This window comes from Callorhinchus milii, unplaced genomic scaffold, assembly GCF_018977255.1.
Source record: "Callorhinchus milii isolate IMCB2004 unplaced genomic scaffold, IMCB_Cmil_1.0 Scaffold13, whole genome shotgun sequence".
In the NCBI taxonomy this organism is placed as follows: domain Eukaryota; kingdom Metazoa; phylum Chordata; class Chondrichthyes; order Chimaeriformes; family Callorhinchidae; genus Callorhinchus; species Callorhinchus milii.
In genome coordinates this window covers 13295425-13317544 of record NW_024704754.1, presented here as the reverse complement: position 1 = coordinate 13317544, position 22120 = coordinate 13295425, and the positions used below count along the sequence as shown (strand labels likewise).

At 41.5% G+C, this 22120-nt stretch overlaps 1 protein-coding gene across 1 annotated transcript in view; it reads right to left on the bottom strand.

Moving 5' to 3' along the window:
* adam19b (ADAM metallopeptidase domain 19b) overlaps nucleotides 1-22120 on the bottom strand; it is a 57420-nt gene that overhangs the window by 8365 nt on the left and 26935 nt on the right. The window contains exons 4-10 of the mRNA XM_042339960.1: nucleotides 15342-15420; nucleotides 12183-12259; nucleotides 11588-11777; nucleotides 9868-9933; nucleotides 8075-8146; nucleotides 7009-7175; nucleotides 6345-6429 (exon numbers count right to left, since the gene is read on the bottom strand). Coding sequence (XP_042195894.1) covers nucleotides 6345-6429; nucleotides 7009-7175; nucleotides 8075-8146; nucleotides 9868-9933; nucleotides 11588-11777; nucleotides 12183-12259; nucleotides 15342-15420 — 736 coding nt within the window. The remainder of the gene's footprint in view (nucleotides 1-6344; nucleotides 6430-7008; nucleotides 7176-8074; nucleotides 8147-9867; nucleotides 9934-11587; nucleotides 11778-12182; nucleotides 12260-15341; nucleotides 15421-22120) is intronic.

Here is a 22120-nt window from a genome sequence, read left to right as displayed (position 1 = left end):
ATATAGTTGTGATTGTCGGAGTCCTGTAGCTCAGTGGTTAGAGCACTCGCTTTGCAAGTGAGAGACCTGAGTTCAATTCCAGGCAGAGGGCGAAACCTTGGGCAAGTTTCCTTACTCCACACAGAGCCTAATAATAATCCCTCCAAAAAAAACCAAAAATAAATTGGTCATTTTCAATCTACGACTGGTTGTGGGACATTGCTGTGCGCGATTGGCTGCCGCGTTCGCCCACAAATATACAGTCAATTCACTTTACAGTGTGTTCTGTGAAGCGCTTTGGGACGTCCTCCCGACGTGAAAAGCGCTATATCAAATGCAAGGATTATTATTATTATTATTATTATTATATTCCTTTGAGAGTGATGATCAATTTGAGAAACAACCAATGAACTGAAAACAGGCAGGATAAAAAGGACACTGGGAAGGGAGCCAGAATGTGTGCTCTGTTATAGTTGGAGGATTGAATTGTTGTGAGTTGCCAATAGAGAAGCTTCCTAACGCACCAGTGCTTTGCATTGTATATTATTAAGTGCTCCAAGACGCCATCCAGGGTGGAGGTCGGTATATAAATGGAAGTTGTTGATGTTTTATTGCAGGGTGTCAGAAACGAACTGAACTTGGACTGCAAATAGACTAGGAGATTGGAAACGGACATTAAAAGAAGCAAAATGCACTCAAGAGCAAGAGAGATAGATTTCATGTACGTGCAAATACTGTGACCCCAGATATGAATGAGAAAATTAAGACGTAATTGTCACTAGTTGGAGTGGGATTTCTGAATCCTTGCAATAGCCTCTAACAAAGCCAACAGTACTGCTATATTCCCGAATGTAGCAGAAGGAATTACGGAGTACTTTGAAACTTTAGAAAGAGATGTTAAAATGCCATTAGATGATATAACAAATATTACATGGGTGCGGTGTTATGGACAAATCAAGGTGACCAAAGACCAGTACAAATTCGGCACAAGAAACCAAGGGCCTTATGGAACTGTTACACAATATTTTGTGGTATTAAGATCATTAAGCAACTTGTGCAACAATGGAACACTGCATGAAGAAATGATAAGGGGATCAGATAGTGATTGGAATTAGTGATAACAAAATACTTAGTAAACTCTTAAAACAAGAAGCGTTGACATTGAGTACAGCAATACAAATAAATGTGGAGGAAATTGAGAAAGAATGAGATATGGAAATAGATGACTTGGTTCAAAGAAGGAATTGGAATGATTTGGAGTGCAGCAGTGTACAGGCCTCGAAGGAGTGTTAATAATTCCTTCAAAATAAATAATAAATTGGTCACTCATTTCATGACTGTTTGTGGGACACTGCTCTGCGCAATTGGCTGCTACGTTTCGCCCACAAAATATACAGTCAATTCACTTTACAGTATATTCTGTGAAGCGGTTTGAGACATCACAAATATGTGATAAGACGCTATATCAAATGCAAGGTTTATTACTGTTTATTTAAATCGAAAAGACACATAAGAAATGCGGATTAGAATTTCATTTAAGGAGCTGTCCAGTGGAAGGGAGGAAATGCTATGTTTGCAATAAATATGGGAATTAAGCAAGGAAATACAGAAAAAGAACCCGAGCGGAACCATGGTAGGAGAACACAAGAGAGATCACAGGAGAGAAGGATGCCAGGAAGAAAGGAATACCAAAGATCAAGCAAACCTCTGAGAATCAGGATAGAGCAAGTGTGATCAAGGCTCAATTAACTCATGGACAGCTCAGATATGGAAGTCAGTGCGAGTGAAAAGGAATATGATGGAACATGAAGAGTGAATACAAAAGGGAAGAAAAAGAATGGGTGGTATCTCTATAATGATACCAGGCAGGGCGAAACCTTGGGCAAGTTTCCTTACTCCACACAGAGCCTAATAATGATCCCTCAAAAAAAAACAATAATAAATTGGTCATTTTCAATCTACGACTGGTTGTGGGACATTGCTGTGCGCGATTGGCTGCCGCGTTCGCCCACAAATATACAGTCAATTCACTTTACAGTGTGTTCTGTAAAGCGCTTTGGGACGTCCTCCCGACGTGAAAAGCGCTATATCAAATGCAAGGATTATTATTATTATTATAATGTACAAAAGAGAGAAAATAAATATACCGCAAATTAAATACAAGACCACATGGAAGTGTGGTGTCCCTGAAACAATATATAAAGTTGGGAGAACCAGGTAAAGATAAGATGGAAAAGGAAAATTAATGGCCTGTAACAAAGGAGAAATTAAGATGGTAGGCAGAATGGGGATTCAAACAAAGTACAAAAGCGAGTTATACAATATAAAACTTCACAAAGTGAAAGTAAAAGCAGATACTCTAGACTTCATCAACATAATTAAAATGGGATGGATTGAAACAATTAGCTGTGTGAATGAAAAAATAAGCAAAAGATTATAAACTGCAGAAATAGTGGAAAAGTACAAATAGTTTTTTGGGAAACGAGAATTAATGAAAAAATATGAAATGAAGCTCAAAGAAACAGTAAAACCTGTAATACATCCCTTTAGAATACTGGAAACAATAAAAGATTAAAACTTTAATGAAAATAGAAATGGATCAGATCATAAATATGGTAGAAAACCCCACTGACTTGGTGAGTGCTTTAGTGATAATAGAAAACAACACAATAACTGAAAGCCATAAAAAAAGAACACAATGTAATAACTACTCTGTAAGATATCCATGCCTTATTCCATGGAGCAAAATTATTTTCTATATTAGATTGCTCACCAGAATATAAATTAGCAGAGAATAGCATTTACTTGACAACATTTTTAAAACTGCATGGAAGATATCGTTCCTCCCAGAGAACGCAATTTGGCATAAAGTCGGCCTAGAAAGTATTCAAAAGAAATTGGCAGAAATATCGGAAGGAATACCAAATTCATAAATTAAATTGACATACTACAACAATAACAACAAGATTACATTTGTAAAGCACCTTTCACGCCGGGAGGACGTCCCAAAGTGCTGGACAGTGTACAGCATTTCAGACTCGAGCAGGGGTCAGGGGGGGAAAGGGAGGGGAGGGGAAGGGGGGTGGCTGATGGCATGGTCGAAGAGGAGGGTCTTGAGGCAGGACTTGAAGGAGGCTAAGGAGGGAGCGAGGCGGAGTGATTGGGGGATGGAATTCCAGAGGTTGGGGGCAGAGTGGCTGAAGGCTCTCCCGCCAATGGTGGGGCGAATGAGTCGGGAGATGTGGAGCAGGCCAGAGCCGGCTGAGCGGAGGGAGCGGGCGGCTTGGTAGGGGGTTAGGAGGTTGCAGAGGTAGGGTGGGGCGAGGCCATGGAGGGCTCTGTAGGTGAGGACCAGGATCTTGAACTGGATCCTCTGAAAGATAGGGAGCCAAAGGCGTCGGGCGAGAGTGTGGGAGATGGGGTCACGGAGTTTGGTGCGGGAGAGGACACGGGCTGCAGAGTTCTGGATTATCTGCAGTCTGTGGAGGGAGGAGTTGGGAAGGCCGACAAGCAGAGCGTTTGCAAAGTTGACCCTGGAGGTGATGAAGGCATGAACAAGAGTTTCAGTGGCCTGAGGGGTGAGGTAGTGGGGGAGTCGGGCGATGTTATGGAGGTGAGGGAAGGCAGAGTGGGTCATGGCTTGAATGTGGGGGCGAAAAGACAGTTGAGGGTCAAACAAGACACCTAAGTTCCCGACTGGCTGGCGAGTTGCAGTGTGCAGCCATGGAGGTTGATGCTGCCAGAGCCTGAGGTGCTGAGGCGCTGGCGCGAGGCAATCAGTAGGGTCTCAGTCTTGTTCACATTCAACAGTAGGAAATTTGTCCTCATCCAGGACTTGATTCCCCCAGAGGATTGATTTCAAGATCCTCATCCTCACCTACAAGGCCATTCACGGCCTTGCTCCCTCCTACCTCTCCAACCTACTATCCCCCTACCTACCTGCCCGTACCCTCCGTTCCTCTGGCTCCGGTCTGCTCCACGTCACCCGCCCCAACCGCCCTACCATCGGTGGTCGGGCCTTCAGCCTCTCAGCCCCCAGGCTCTGGAACTCAATCCCCCAGTGCCTTCGCCTTGCTTCCTCCCTTTCCTCCTTCAAGGCCGGTCTCAAAACCTTTCTCTTTGACCGAGCCTTCAGCTCCCCTCTCGACTCTCTTCCCCCTCCTCGCTCGCTCCCTTCCCTCCCCTCACCCTGACCATTTCCCCCCTCCCCTCACCCTGACCATTTCCCCCCTCCTCGCTCCCTCCCTTCCCTCCCCTCACCCGGACCATTTCCCCCCTGCTCGGGTCATGACCCAACTGTGTAGCGCCTTGGGACGTCCTCCTGACGTGAAAGGCGCTTTATAAATGGAATCTTGTTGTTGTTGTTGTTGATGTCCGACAGCCAGTCTGTCAGGACAGCAGTGGTCCTGGAGTTGAGGGTGGAGGTAGAAAGATATAATTGGGTGTCATCCGCATACATGTGGAAGTTGACCCCATGTCTGCGGATGATGTCACCAAGGGGGAGCATGTAGATATTAAAAAGGAGAGGGCCAAGGACAGAGCCCTGGGGGATGCCAGGGGCTGGAGGAGAAACCGTTAGAGGCAACAAAGTGGAAACGGTGAGAGTGATAGGAATCGAACCAGGCAAGGGCAGATCCGTGAAGATTGAACAAAGCGGAGAGGCCGTGTATGAGGATGGAGTGGTCGACAGTGTCGAAGGCGGCAGAGAGGTCGAGGAGGACAAGGAGGCAGAGGGAGCCCTGAGCACAGATGTTCAGAATGTCATTAGTGACTTTGACCAGTGCTGTTTCCGTGCTGTGGGCAAACCGGAAGCTGTATTGGAGAGGTTCAAAGAGGGAATTGCGAGAGAGAAAGGACAATGCTAATGCTAAGGACAAGAGAAGATCATGATGAACGTGTACTATAGAAATGTTTCGAAGAAAATGTAAAACTGAACAGAAAAAGCAGAGGATAGGAGTAAGAGGTAAAGTATTTAGGGCGGATAATTATTCATGAAAGGTTAAAAATAAATCCACAGAATGTTGAAGCCAGGACTCGCAGATGAGAGTAAAAATATTAATGGCCGGGGATGGTGAACGGGATGGCTCAATTCATACTGAAGGTGACAAAAGCTATAAAAGCAGATGGAGAATTCACATGGAAAAGAACATCAGCAGGCATATAATAGAATAAAAGAAGTTATTTTGAAATCCCCTGTATTGAGGTTTTATGATGTACAAACACCAGTTTCGCCCACAAAATATACAGTCAATTCACTTTGCAGTAAATTCTGCGAAGCACTTTGAGATGTCTCGAAGACGTGATAAGGCACTACATTAAATGTAAGGATTATTATTATATTAAGATATCTGTAGGTGCAGCTAAAGCAGGGATAGGAGCAGCAAATACTGTAGCTTATGCATCAAGGCCACTATTTGAAACAAAAAGGAAATATGCCTAAATGGAAAAAGAGTGCTTAGCGGGACTGTTTAGGGTGTGAAAGGTTTAAACAGTATGTGTTTGGTAAGAAAATAGTTGTAGAAATTGATCACAAAGCACTAGAGGCTGTTTTATTTTTTAAAAGGACTCGATGAAACACCACTAATTTAAGTAGAAACCAGCAGAGACACTATATGTAGCAAATGCACTAGGTCGAGCTGCCAGTCGAGAGGGAATTGAGGAAGACAAAAAAAACTAAAAATGGAGAATACAATGTGTGGGGAAATAGCAAAAGTGAGACAAGAGAAAGAAATGAGGCAAACAAAAAAGATGTACCGCAGTGAGTAAAGCAATTAAGAATGTTACGAAACAGATGGCCTGAAAACAAAAATTCCAGACGAGGTCTGACTGCACTGGGACTACAGGCATGAAATATATCAACAGAAAGGAAAAATCTATCAGAATAATCCTATGAGAATTTAGAAAAATTCTTGAACGTGCGTGAGAGAAATTGGGGAGTAGAGATAGCAAAAAAGAGCAAGAGAAGTAGTATATTAGCCCAGCATGAATAGTCGAATAGAGGATTGTATTCAAAAGTGTGAGACATTATAATAATAATAATCCTTGCATTTGATATAGCGCTTTTCACGTCGGGAGGACGTCCCAAAGCGCTTCACAGAATATACTGTAAAGTGAATTGACTGTATATTTGTGGGCGAAACGCGGCAGCCAATTGCGCACAGCAATGTCCCACAAACAGTCATGGATTGAAAATGACCAATTTATTATTGTTTTTGGTTTTGGAGGGATTATTATTAGGCTCTGTGTGGAGTAAGGAAACTTGCCCAAGGTTTCGCCCTCTGCCTGGAATTGAACTCAGGTCTCTCGCTTGCAAAGCGAGTGCTCTAACCACTGAGCTACAGCACTCCACAGGTTAAATTACTCACCATATTCACTCCTCCTGACTGATAGTCTGAGCACATTCCCATCAGAGGTGCCAATCCAATGGTTGTTCCATTGAAAGTGATTCCTCTAAACACAAAATCAGAAAGTTGGCAAGTTTATCCATAACTGAGTCAAACAAACTGGAAATGTCCCAGTTTTGAATCCTGTCTTAGGCAAAGCTAATGTCCTAGTTCTGTTTTCTGCTTCTGTTTGTATGTACAGTATAAACACGGCACATTGATGTCACACAGAGCTGGATAGCATGTGTCTCCTGCTGAAGTATATTTCTGTTTCACATTCTATTGCAATGCCACCTTATTCCTTCATTTCATTAACTTCAGTGTTCTACTGTGAAATGGGAAATATTTGGAACTGCACAATTCAGGAGTCTATTATGCAAACTGTGTAAGCCATGTGTAAATACTGTGCTGTAAACCACATGTGCTCTCTGAGAACACGAACCAGTTAGCTGTTCAGTAACACTTGCTCTTAGTTTTAGCCTGTAAGACCATTTTGGCTTCAAATGTAATATTGGTGCAGAATTATGGAAAACTATTCAGTCTTCATTTGGAAATTGACTTTTCCCGGGCCTTCAAAAGATCCAACTTCTATATTAAGATTGAATTTAAGAATGTTAAGAATAAGAATAAAACTTGCTGCACTTACGTCACCAACTGTGCATTGTCATGCTTTTTCATGGCAAGAGCCTTCCGTCTCCACTTTAAAAAGGACCAGAGTGTATTGTATGGGTTCTCTCTTACATCACACATATCCTCGTGGGTCCACACTTCAACATGAACTAAGGCGATCCTGATGTTCAGCGATCTGTAATACTGGATGAGATGGAAGGGTGGAGGGAGAGAATTCTAGAGGTTAGGGGTGTAGTATCACTGACAATAGGAAGTATTTCTTCACACATAGGATAATTAAAGCTAAAATAGGTCATTATGAGAGGTGGTAAAGGCTAGGAAACTGGACTAATTTGACAACCAGCATGAAGTTCTAGTGGAAGGACAATAGGTATTCTGGAAGGATGAGATCAAGATCAAATGGGCCAAAAGGCTTTCTTCAACCCCATCCCATTGTTTTGAGTATTTGAATACTGTGTGTTGTGGGTTTCTCATTGTAATGTCCTACCAGTTGAAGTGCCACTTTACACTTCTCATTGAGGTCACTGGTACCTTGATTGAGCCCCTGCTTCCCAACCTCATTATTGCCCATTTTCCCTATAATTAGCAAATCCCCACGGTTCATCTGTGCTCCGATAGGAATTTGTTTCAATTATTGTCCTAAATTCAGAGACAAGTTTTAATAACTTCTCTTAAGTTTAATAGATTTAGGATAACTCTTGCTTCTGCAAATTAGCAGCTGAGGACAGCTCAATTCTGCTGAAACAACAAGTTAGACTTTCAATCACTTGAGGGTCTGACCTTTTGTACTTTTGTTTCAGATACACTTAAAATGTTATACCACAGCTCATAAAATCGATGCTTTTCAATGTGATATGTTACCATAAAATTCAAGTTCTTTTTTGAAAGAGATAACGAATCAGATATTCTGAAACAGATGTTGATGTTATACATTACTGGTGAATGTTTTCCACAGTACTAACCACATAGCCCACAGTATTTGGTGTGTACCCACCTACAGGGCGTATTCTCGATTGATAACCACAAAAATGGGTGTGTTGCCCTCAGTAGTGGCCTCACTAGACAAATATATCCGGTCTTACCTTATCTACATAATTTGCTGTTTCCTTCAGCTTCAGTTTAGTTTTCTCAATGTCCCATTTATGCTTCTGAAACTAAAAGATGCTTGAATTAGTTACAGGGAAACAGTCAATGTTCTCTCAAGGTCCAATCAAAGTATCTGTTAACATCAACTTTCATGGCCAGACGTTATAATGATCTCAAGCCTCATCAAGTCACTTTAAGAGAAACTCCCCAAGGGTTGAAGGGATTCTTTCAGTCTCTCTCTAGTCTACTAGTCTTTATGTAGTCATTGGAGAAGCATTTGTGGCATTCAATAATTGTGTTAATTAACCCAAGGAACAACGGAGTGCACACATTTACCCCCATTAACCCCTTAAATGTTACTCGCATCTAATTACTCCAGATAGACTGTCATTAACTTTTGTCCTGCAGCAATTCCTTTACATAAAATATGGATCTGTAGTTTTTTTTATTAGTGAGTAAGATTAGGCCCTGCTCACCCTCACTAACCAAATTGAACTGACTGAAACGCTTTCCACTGGGGAACTTGAATTATCCCTGCAGACAAACCCCAAACTCTTCCCAGCCCCAAATTGTCAAAGGATAATAAGGACCTGAAATCTGTCTTCACGACCACTTGAGCAATTCAGGTGACTGGGATGGCCTCTCCAGCAGGGCAAGCCTGGCCTGAGCCTAGTGACAAAGTGCTCAAGTGAGCTCCAAGTTCCAGTATCTCCGCTTCCTCCTCTGAGGGCAGATCAAACGCCTCAGATCAGAAGTACTGCAAGACTGATCCTAACCAATAGAGGGCTGAAGATCAGGAGCTTAATGCTTCCCATTAGCCTCTCATTTATGGGTCAGATTTGTTGTACTGATGTTCACAAGCGAATCTCAACAGAAGAACTTTTCTGGCAGGTGTGAGCCCAAGGAATAGCTGATAAGAACAGATACTATTTAATAATAATAATAATCCTTGTATTTGATGTAGCGCTTTTCTTGTCTTCTAGACGTCTCAAAGCGCTTCACAGAATATGCTGTAAAGTGAATTGACTGTATATTTGTGGGCAAAACGCGGCAGCCAATTGCACACAGCAGTGTCCCACAAACAGTCGTGGATTGAAAATGAGCAATTTTATTATTGTTTTGTTTTTTGGAAGTATTATTATTAGGCGTGTGGAATAAGGAAACTTGCCCAAGGTTTTGCCCTCTGCCTGGAATTGAACCCAGGTGTCTCGCTTGCAAGGCGAGTGCTCTAACCACTGAGCTACAGGACTCCATATGACACTTGATCTTAGTCAAAAGGCTGTGAAGCGATCTCATGGATGAACACATGGATGTGTACTGGAGTCTATCAAAGCAGTCTGGCTCTGAAATGATTATCCTCCTGCAAATCCATATGAAATGTTCCCTGTGTAGTTCAGCATGCCAGCCCCTGTTGACAGTGCGCAAGGTGTTACAGAACATTTCCCATTTAAAATTCAACAGTTTACACCTTACAAGTTGTTAACTATTGTAGAGTGAAACTCCACTCTAAATATTGTAACATGCGCGGATTCTTATAACAAATGACATGGTTCAAGTGGCTACACACAGCAGCAAGAGGAGTTTTTCACCCTGTGGTTTTAGAGCTCTCGTGATGGCTCTATCAGTAAATGCACTGTTCATTGTTAAACTGACCAGGCCGGGCACAGCCTATGAAATAAAATACTTACTGACCCATCTATTGGAATCCTTATTATCGGCTTACAATACCGTTACAGCCACAATAAGTTCAGTCAAGTTGCAAATAAGTTTAACCAAACCTGGGATATACCTCTGCATAATCAGCCACTAAATACAACTCCACATACTTCATGTCCTTTATCAAGTCTCTCTTTTCCTGTAGAGAGTAGAGGAAAATTACATTTATAAACAGTCAGTGTGAAGTCCAAGCATAAGTATGTATAATGTTATTCTAAAAATACAGTGCTGTTATAATAATAATATTATTGTATTGCTGTTGTACCAAGAATGAAATAAACAAATTCTATCAAAGCCTAGAGTAAAATACCCTTAAGTCTTTTTATTTCCTTTGATGTAGTGATAAATAACACGTGCATTAGATATTATGCCTTTTGGTTTTGAAACAACAACAACAAGATTACATTTGTATAGCGCCTTTCACGTCGGGTGGACGTCCCAAGACGCTGGAAACAACCCAAGGTGCTTCACTCAGGCAAAAACAGCAAATATTCAGCACCGGCAAAGTTCCCTTGCAAAAAACCTTGCATTTATATAATCCCTTTGACACTGTGTGAATGTCCCGAAGCACTTAACCACACAGCAATGATCAATTCATCTGTTTCATTTGTGAATTTGGATAAGGGAGGAATATTGGCCAGGACACTGAAGAACTCCTTGCTCTTCTTTCAAATTTAGGCGGAGCTACTTCCTTTGAGATTGTGGAATTCACTGTCTAAAGCGGTGATCGAATCAGATAGTATAGATGCATTCAAGAGGAAGCTAGACCTTCACGTGAGGGGCAAGGGGAATAGAAGGTAGTATAAGAAATGGATGAAGACTCATGTGGAGTATAAACACCGGCATGGACTGGTTGGGCTGCGTGGCCTGTTTCTGTGTTGTACGTTCTTTGTAAATCTTTGTAAATAATGACACAAAAACTTTAACATCCAATTCAAACAATAACAAGAACTTGCACTTATACAGTGCCCTTCACACAGGATAGCATCTCGGGAGCGCTGCACAATGGAAGGGTTGAACACTGAGTGAAGGAGAGAGGGGAGGGATTTGAAGACAGATAAATAGGGGGTGAGGTGGAGGGGTTGAGGCAAGGAATTTCAGAGGTTAGGAGCATCATGACTGAAGGCACTTGGAGAGTTTGGGCAACATACAGCAAAACAGACAGGCAGGGTTTGGTTTACATCTTAGCCAAAGGGAGATACTGTCAACAACCTAGATCTCAATTGCCAGCTTAGAGTTTGAGCTCAAGTGCTCAATTGACCTTGGCAGAATGAAGGGATGAGTGCACCTATTGGATATGAACCCTACATCTCTAAGCTCACAACCGGTGCTGAATTGACAAAGCTACCCAAGATCTTTGTTTCAAAGACGCAACACAATTTAAATTGAGCAGGTCTATTGGAAACTGGTTATCGATAATTGTCAACAAGAATCAAATGAGAGTAATGATCCATGAAGAAAGTGTCTGTGTGAGATGGACAGTTGTGTAGCTCACGTATTAACACCCTGGGGTCAAAACAAACCTGGATTCAGCAAGCGATCATAAATATTGAATCCTGACAGTATCCAGATATGCATCATGCTGATCTGACTGAAAGGAAATCTGCTGTGATGGAATCTTCTTCTATGTATATTGGAATGGAGTTCCTGTGGGTCAGCGTGACCTGCATCCAATGAGTAGCAGGATTTCATATTTACCAATTATTTGTGAATCCAATTTGCAACCCTGCGTTTTTGGAATCCCAGTGACTACTTACTGCAATGCTTTCTGCCAATGGTTACGCAGTTCTTACCCGGTGATGTGCTGGACGTATGTGACTGGTAAGGCCAGTGATCCAGTTCACTTCACTCTGTCCGTGCTGATTTCCACAGGATCCTCCTCTCATCTTCAGATGCTCAGCCCTGAAGATTAGGTGCTGGTCGATGCTGTCTTCAATCGGTTCCATCACATAGCTAAGACTTGAGCTCATAACGATCAAGCCCCTAAAATGAGAGAGAAGTTTTGGAAAATATAAATTAGGATACTTTAAAGCAATTACTATGAGCAGCCAAGCTTTCAGGCACAATACCCCTGATCTCCAGAACTGCCTTCCACACTCACACTGTTTCTCCTTCAGGTAGCCATAGGTGCATTTATAAAGGTAGGATTTGAGGTGGGAATACCCAAAACCCTCATTCATGTCTTCATTACCTCCTCACTCTAATGCATTCCTTTTTGGCTTCTTTAGCTCGACTATCCACAAGCTCTAGCTCGTCCAACACTGGCCCCACTCCTCTGATGGGAGTAGAACTTACAGTGCCATGTATCAATCTGCAGATTAAATCAGGCAGACTTACTAAAATGATTGCTTTTTAAAGGTCACAGTATCTGCATAGCATTAACCTTACCGGAGTCCTTTGCACGTGCTCAGTACCACACTGGAGTGCTCTATGCCTTTCACGTTGCCATGATAAAAACAGTGAGCCTGAAAGAATAACAAAAATGTGAAGATTGGGAATACCCTTGTCAAGTTTCCCCTTTTAGCCGGAGCATCACAAGAGCTCCAGCCACCAACACGTTCCAGTTCCCCTGCCTCATATAACACCAGTGCATTGTCCACTTATTCCACAGTGAATAATAACTGCATAATGCCCAATACTCGAGAATGCCAATTTCACAGATTGCATCATGATGTGGTCTATGTTAGGCAAGCGCACGTGTACGGAGGGAATTGCAGAAATGCAAATAACAACCCTAAAAAAGTATTAAAGACTCTGTAGTCCATTTTAATTGATTTTTAATTGTGTAATAAAGGGAGCACATAAATTGCCTTCATACACATATGTTTGCATAATTGACCTCGATATGTTCATTTCATGGAGCACATCACTTGCCCATTGATTCCAGCACTTCACAGCATTTTAAGATTGTTCTTCGAACCTCCTCAGATAGCTCGATTGATAAAGCCACTATCTGGTGCAAGTGAGCCATACAGAACAAAAAACGCTTCAGACTTCATCTGTGTTATGTCAGCTAATCTCAACTAGGGTATCAGTTGGGGCACCACAATTGGTCTCAGCATTCATTTGCTTTGGAGGCGTGAAAAAAAATTAACCAGGATTCCTGATTGCTTCTCTGTGGAAAGGGCCTGTGGGTGGAGACAGACACTGTTGTGACACCCATACAATCACTTGCTAGGCTTCCGAGGCACCAGAGGGGAATTATTTTATGTCCATTCCTCAGGCATGAGAAGCAAAGTATTTCATCCCTGATACTTGGTGTAGCACGAGAGGAGGATTTGAGGTCTGGCATTTTTAGTCACAAAATCCTTTGAAAGCATTACAAGTAGATTCATTTACAACACAGATTTAACAAGGCAGCCGTGTTTCTCTCTAATTTGTCCTGCAAATAAATCATTCATAAATATCTCACTGCATTTGCATTTCAGAGTGCTTTGCAAGTGCAGTTTATGAATTCATGGAGCCGTGGGCTTTTCTAATCTGACACAACCTTGACCTTATTTTGAGGCAAGTACGATGCTCCAGATGTTTTGTGTTAAAAAAGACATTTACCAACGTCAAAAAAGAAAAGCTTCTCTATCTCCACAAAGTAAACTTGCACCGAAACGGACACGGCTGTTGCTCTCAGAAAAGGCAGCTTGTTTCCCAAGACAGAATGTCCCTTCAGGCAGAGTCTTGCGATAAACCCTATGGTATCTGTTACTGAATTCCAAAAATAATGCTGTGAATTGATTTTTCTCTTTCATTCGCACTTTTGCCCACTCTGCCAGCATATGGTCTGCATTTTTTGGGAGGGGGACGATTCTATATTCCGCACAGCTGAGTTCATTGGAATACGTAAGGGCATGGGAAAGTGGTGGATATTAAACATTTGTTTATCAATGCAGAAACAGGTGGTTTTGGCCCCACTGCCTGTTTCTAGAAATTGATTAATACGCTTGGATACTATGGATTTTACTCCAGAAGAGCATTTGACTTCTTTAATATCCTGTCCACAATGTTGATGCCATATAGGGACAGGAGGTCATTCAGCCCATTGAGCCTGTTCACTATTGTATTACATCATGGAGTCCTGTAGCTTAGTGGTTTAGGCACTTGCCTCCCAAGCGAAAGACGTAGGTTTGATTCCCAACAGGGCAAAACAAAAGCTCCTTACTCCACACACCTCTATTTACCTAGCGGTAAATAGGAACCCAGTTGTTAGTAGATTGGCAGAAGTGCCTTTCTAGGGCTAATAATTCCTTAAAAAAAAGAATAATCATTTGGTCACTTATTCCACAACTGTTTGTGGGACCTGAGCTAACTTGAAATACACCCTGCCAGCTGGGCTCCCTTGCTAAAAAATCCCATCTTCCCGGTCCATAGATCTCCACTGACATCACTTCCGCACACTGCACATGCGCACCACAGATAGGAAGCACAGCTGACATCAAGCGCCTTGTGATGTGCTCCCAATGTGAAAGATGCTTTACAAATGTAATTTTGTATTGTATTGTATTTTGTGAGGAAGACATGGCCAACCCACGCTATAACAAGGTTTCCCTCTATCAAACCATCTCCCTTTGAAACATTCCAATTGTTTCTGCCCCTGTAGCATTCTGTGCCACTGCATTCCATAACCCTCTGCAGCAACAAATGTTTCCTGATCTCATTTCTAATTATAGCAACAGACCTCTAAATAGATGGGCTCCATTCCTGAATGTAGTCTGCACCTAACCTCTACCACGTTTCCCCCCCAATCTTTCTTCCATCATTTTCTCCCTTCTTCTTATCTTGAAAGCATCTGACTCATTTTTCCTTCTACAGGGTACAATTCAATAAGATCGAGGCTCCCTCCAATTCCTCATCCGAGTGGTTATTGGTCATGTGTGACAGCGAGCAATGGGAGGCTTTTGGACTGCATTTCCAGCGGACACCTGATCCAGCCCATTACTACCCTATCCCCCCATGTCTATACACCTTCCAGCAGGTGACAGTGAATGGATCAGGAGCAGGAACCATAGATCATGTTCCTCTTCCCTAACTGAGGGCCACTGAGGCCAATTGTAACACAACTGCTGCCTTGGCTGAGATCAGATAACTAACTCAACACAGACTGGGATTTGAGCACTGACAATCTACTCTATACGGCTCAGTATGACATAATTCCATGTTAACCACTTGCTAATTACAGCTTCTTTCAGTGAAATAGACACATGCTCTTGCTATATGGAGAAGTACAAGTGTGAGCCCATAACCTATCATTCACGAGCATGCAGCACTACACCCTGGGACCATTAAATATAGTAATATCTATCCTGTTGTATCTTGAAGATGTAACCATTCGCCAGGGTATCACTGAGTTGTAAGAACCAGGGAAGGGTGACAGTATGTTCAATTGGGCCAAAGATCAGCTTACTCACATACTACCAAGATATGATACATCGTTAAAATATGGCCCAATATCTGCTGCTCACTCTTATGTTTGTCCAAGGCCTGATATGTCATATTTCCTTGCCACAGACCCTATGAGTCACAGACTCAAATCGTTTATTAAATGGGACTCACCTTGTGGTCAGGGTAACTTGTCTGTGGCTCTCCGGTCTGACTGTAATGTGTCTCAGCATAATTTGGTGCCAGCAGATCTCTGAAACACAATAGGCCCATGATTTGCATCTGAATGAACTTGTATAAAACTGCGAGCTTTCAAAATGAGTTATTTGTAAAATATTAATTTTCATTCTTGGTGCCGAAGACAATTTAAGGCTTTAGTCAATGCAACAAATTTAACTTCAAGCATTCATAAACATTTATGCAGCAAAATACATATTAAAAAATAGAGTAACATAATTCATGGTGACTGCTTAGTTGACTGATCATCTATAGTTTCGGTCATTGTTAGTTCATTGAACCAAACCAAGGCCCGAAATTCCAGCTGGTCTCTAAAACAGTTTTGCCTTAAAAATTAAGGATCCACAGAATTGTGCAGAATTCTTAACTCAACGTGGTGCTGTGGGGAATAGTCTGAGCTCAACTCAACACCTTGTGACAACAATGAGAGGAAGAACTTGCTGTCATTGGGAAGAGGCATTCTGCTACACGTCAGAGGCCTTCATTTCTCCTGCTCTTAGCCTAAGAACCATTATCTTGTGTACACAAGAGGGAGAAGGGAACAAAGGGATATAGGAGAAGAAATTAGGAAGACTGGAAACTCATGTGGGGTATAAATACCGGCACTGACTAGTTGGGCCAAATGATCTGTTTCCCTACTGTAACATTCTGACATTTGTTGTAATGTTAACATGTGCAGATTTGTGGAAAAATCTTAAATTCAATCTTAATTCAGTAGTTGTTTTGCCCCAGTTCTTAATAAGAAACGTCTTCCAGAATAAGTTTGAATTTTCAAAAAAATTCTGCAATTCTATTGGACAAAATGATTCTACAAGCAAATTCAGGAAAAATATCTGCAAGTGGTTCTCTCTGGAAGTTTTCTGAAACCAACTCCACATCCATGTGATCTACAAAATCACATTAAAAATTAAATAAAAGAGATGTGCCTTTTGTTTCCGGACATTCAACTATCACCAACAACAACTTGCATTTTCTAAAGTGTCCTTCACATAGGAAAATGTCTCAGAGCATTTTACAAGGACAGCATCGGATGCCGAGCAAGGAACAGGGGAGAGGGAGGGGGCAAGTAGGGAAGTTGCTGTAAACGCATTTGAAGAGGTAGGTTTTAAATAATATAATAAACTTTAATAATATTCCTTGCATTTGGTAGAGCGCCTTTCAAGTTGGGAAGATGTTTCAAAGTGCTTCACTGTGAAGGGGAGTGACTGTGTATCTGTGGGGGACTTGGCAGTCCATTTGCACACACAATGTCCCACTAATAGCCATGAATGACCAATTTTATTTGGGGAATTGTTAGCCAGGACACAGGGACAAGCTAGGTTGACACATAGACAGACAGAGAGTGTGCAAAATGGAGCAACAGAAAGAGGGAGTTCCAGAGGTAGGAACTGAAGGTTTAGCTACCAATGTGACACAGAGAAGCAAGTGGATCACAGCAAGCCTGAGTTAGCTGAGCTGGGGGGAACAAATGGAGGAGTTGGGTTGGAGAAGATCAGAGAGCTAAGTAGGTCCTAGAGCATGAAGGGATTTATAGGTGAGGGTGAAGACCATGAAAGAGAAGACAGGCTCCAATGAAGTTTGGTGATGTTTGGGGAGTTGGGGGTACGGAATTTGGTATAAGTGAGGATGTGGACTGTGCTGTTTTGCATGAGTTGGAGTTTATGAATTGTAGAGCTAGGGAGATCATCAGTGGGCTATGGACAACATGAAAATTGGTTTAGACAGCTGCAAAACAGACAACAATAGTGGGCAATACATACAATGAATGAAACTATCTGGTAGAATTTTGCCTGCATGAATTCTGAATGTCACCTTGGCTCAGTTGGTAGCACACTCACTTCTGAATTAGCAGATTGTGGGTTCAAGCTCCACGACAGGACTCTGGACGCATTTCATTCAGGTTAACACTCCAATGCAATGCCTGGGGTGTGCTGCATTAATTGAGTTGTCGATATTCAGATGAGACGTTAAACCTATCTGTCAGTTCGGGCAAACTTTAAAGATTCCCGGTACTCCAGGTTGGGATTTTATGGATCCCAGTCACTGCCTTATAAGTAGTCGCCACTGTATCTGATTAGTATGGCTTGTGAGCAATCTAAGACATTCAGTGTCCGCCAGATGCTATTGTTTTAATAACTGGCTGCTAATTCATATTGCAATGTGGATTGGGGGACTCTGCTTTGTACTCTGCAGTTTGAAGGTATCGTGCATTATGACTCATTACTTGACTAGCGTCACTATCTTTTATGAGGCTCATGTTTGAGAATCATTATTCCTCTATGTAAATTCAATGCAGATCATGATTCTTGACACATAAACACACTTTTCAATTCTATGCATTTACACTCCCCGGATTAACTGGGGAGTCACATCTCAAGAAGGTTGCACATGTTTTTTTTGCTCCCAAACTGAAAATGGACATCAGCTATTAAAGGCTTGAAATTCCACGTAATCTTTACCTGTAAGACCATTTTGTATTAATATTTATGATTGCACAGAAATGTGCAAAATTCTTCATTTCAGCCTTAATTTGGAAGTTGTTTTTCTGCACTGCACTTCAAAAGAACCCGTTTTCAGAAACTTTTCTTATATATAAAGCCATGCACCCAATTCATGAACACAATAATGAACTCACAGGATGACTTTTTTAAATTATTAATAATAATCTGGTATTATTTAGTATCACACCTTTCATGACAGGCGGACATTCCAAACATTTAACAGGATTTACTGTACAATAGTGTGTTTTGTTGAATGCGGAATTAGGAACACACTTCAGTTTTGTTATTGTGGCATCACTTCTCTTTTTAAAACAAAGCGAAGCCACTTGTAATTTGAGTATCTGAAAATTTCCCTGAATCCAAACACTGATGTAAGATGAGGTAAGATTGTCATATCTCACTCCACTGCCTGCTTGCTTTGTTCAGCAATAACAGGACTACTGCGTGTCCACCAATCTCTTCGTGTCACCAGATAGGACTTAGACCAGGAGTGACTGTAAGTTCAATTGAAAAATCATTGTTGCAACTGAAGAAATGAGGAAAAGGTCACTTCCTTAAAGTCTTCATTGATTTTGGACAGCAATTACAACAGGTATCGACCAAGCCAAGTCTTTGATCCAGAATCCACCACGCCATCACATCAAACAAAATGTATTGAATTCAATGTGACTTTGTTTCATTTCAGTATGAGTTTCATCTTGATATATGAGAAGCCAGCATGTTGGCAGAGATCCATTACCAGTGCAGAGGTCCCACCATCTTTGCCAACAGATGATCGATCTAATCCCATTAAGAGTTTCTTGATTAATATTTTACTGATACCAAGACTTCAAGTTTGAGACAGGCTTTGGGTTGAAGCCTCAGATATTGACTCCAATATCAAAACTGTCCAGAAAGGGGGGGGCTCACTCTCAGACATTAGAATCAATGGGAACAGAAAAAGACAATTGATCCCAATCAATATGTCAATAAATCAATAATTTATTTACATTATTCATTTTAATGATCGGATCATTTATTTCTATAAACTCTTTGAGTCAAAAGAATCTGCCTGAATCCTTTTTAATTTCCTAATGTTTTATCTTAAGGTCCCTGTTGTTGGAATCCTACAGTGAACAAATTTCCCTGGATCAATGTCAACGATCTTCAGAACAGTAAATGCAATTGCCAATAGAAAATTCATGACAGTTTTTTAGATTATGTGGGGGAGGGGGAGAGAGAGAGACGAGGGAAATAAAATGCTAGGAAGAAGTGAATAGAGACTAGCTAATTCTATTTCAAACTAGATTTTAAAGACAATAGATAGAGAGAAGATAGAATGGGCTGGATTTGAACTCAGATACACAAGTCACAATTTCAGTAGGCTAAACCTCTGTACCAGTCTACACTGTACTATGATTTAGTGTTGATACAAACGTTAAAGATTCATTACGTCTGCTACTGAACAATGTTTCCTGTTTCTATTTCTGCCCCACAAAACTGTAATTGCTCTATCGTTGAACCAAGGTCACAGGTTAAATTTTAGGGCAGCCATTGAATTTGATTTGGCAACTCAGTGGATAGGAATTCAACTTTCAACAGTGTAAAAGGCGAAACTGCAGTTGGTAAGTTAACAGATTCGATTAGGGATCTCAAAATAAGACGGAGATACTTATTCACTATGAAGGAGAAGTAGGAGAGTCATCAGTTGCTGGAGGCTTTACATTGAATGGACTGACCTCAGTGTCTCAACCTTCAGCTGAAAATAAATCTAGCAGCTCACGGCTACTTGCATCTGGCAGTAAGCAGTGAGGGGGATGGTTGGTTAAAATTGTTAGATAAATGAGCGATCAGCTGGAGAGGAGCCAATCTGCCGAGACCAGACATTTTAAGTGGTGCACAGTTATAGCATGCAGTAATTGAGCCGTGCTGTACCAGTGAATGATTTCATTCTCCTACATATAAGCAATCACTTATCTTCATCATATTTCATGTCAAAAGGAACCACTGGATGGCAAGCTGAAGACCGGACAGTATTTTCCTTGTGCAAAATATCAAAATGAATGTTGGATATTTCCTGCTGGGCCACTAAATTCTCACAGGGCAATGTCTTGTAAATTTGGAACAAAACCATAAGTATGTCACTATTACATCACTTTTCTTTTTAAAAAAAAGAGAAACCAGCTGTATTTCCAGAATATGGATATTTCCCTGATTCCGAACATTGACGCAAAAGAAATAAAGCTGACATTCCCCTCTTCGCTTCCTTTTGCCCAGCGGATACAGACTCACCTTACCATGGAGATCAGTGGCCATGCCTCTGGTCAATGTGTCCCTAACTTCCGGAACTCCCTACTTCAATGCCTCCACCTCGCTCCTCCTTATCTATCTTTCAATCCCTCCTTAAGGAGGTAAGACCGGTTAAACTCCAGGTGTACCCAAATGCATACTCTGAGGTTTCCAAGCTTTGGTTCTCACCAACCTGCACTTAATATTCTCAAGAAAAAGGTAAAGTGGGTGCGTCCTCTGGGGAGAGGGTGTGAATTCCATTCCAGACAGGAAAAATTACTGTGTGTAGGTGATATGCGAATGTGGAAGTCTAAGCCTGGATCAGATGCTCTTAATCAAGGTGATGAATTTCCACAAAAACATCTTGTACTTTTCAACTGTACCTTTGGTCATCTTCCCTCCTCCAGTCCCCTTGCCCTCCATCCCTCTCTGATCCCAACCTGCAGTTTGGATGCAAATTCTCATTGTCCAGCACCTCGAGACATCCTCCTGACGTGAAAGGCGCTTTGTATATGCAATCTGATGTTGTTGTTGATGGTTTAGATGGACATTAAAGATCCTATGAAGCTGTTTGAAAAGAGAAGGGAGTGTCTCCAAGTGTCCTGGAAAATAGTCCTCAAGATTTACTGCTTATTCACTTCATGGCTATGTTTGCCAAAAAAAAGCAATCATTAACACAACCTGCACAGTAGTTTTAGATGTTTGGAGTAAGGAAACTTGCCTAAGGAGACATGAAGCCACTGGATTTTGATGGTATGTCAAACACATAAACTGAAGCAATCGCACACACACATACACATGCACTCCTCACACACACGCACACACACACACCTCCCGCACACACATTCATACACCCCACCTCTCAAGCACGTATGCACAGATATACACCCCCCCATATATACATTATGCTTACAGTCCCTACACTCACTCAAACACATACATATCCCCCCAGACCCCCCAATCCCTCCCAAACACACACCTACACTCCCAAAAATAAATAAACATGTGCCCACACACACATGCACATCAAACATGCACCTGTACTGATAATGAAAAGTTAGACATTGCCCTCCCACCAGAAAAGTGAAAAGACAACTACCATGGCCAATCTTTCCTCCAGTTATGAAGCAGCAGAATCAAAAAGACAAGAGGAAGGAGTGAGAGAACTGCATAAATGTTTAGCCCAATTGAAAATGAAGCCAGCTGCACAAAGTACAATATTTCATGCATCTGGAAATAAAGATGCAAACCTTTTTGTTTAAATTGCAGTAAATATCACTCCTTATTCCTGTTTTTATTGAGCATTGGAAGATAAATGGCAAATGATATTTAATGTAGGAAAATACCGTAGTAATTCACTTTCTATAGTATAGATGGTAGGAATCTAAGAGGAGTAGAGAAGCAAAGAGAGCTGGGGATTCAGATCCACAAATCTCTAGAAGTAGCAACACGGGTACGTAGGTTATAAACAAGACCAATCAAGTCTTGGGCTTTATATCCAGAGGGATAGAATATAAGAGTGTTCCTGTTCCTATGTTCCTAGAGTGAGGAGGTGATGCTGAATTCATACAAAACCCTTGGAATACTGTGGGAATCCAGATGTAGTGAAATTGCATTGTTGATCAGTAAATAAAAAATGAGTAACAGACACTGTTGTTGGGCATGTGATCTCAAAACTCAAATTCACATGGGGTATGCATGTGTGCTTTGACCTGTTTGTGTGTTTCTTGGTCAAATGATAAGAAAAGCAACGCGTAAGTGTTTTTTGAACGTTGTATGTGTTTTGCTTCCTTGATTACTGCTTATTGGTTATCTGCTAAAATGATGTTTAATACAAGTGAAAACACTGGATTCAGCACCATGGGAACACCAGCAATATTGCAATGCTATGGGATCTTTAAAGTCCACCTAACAGGCAAATGTTTTTTATGTCTTGTCCAAAAACGT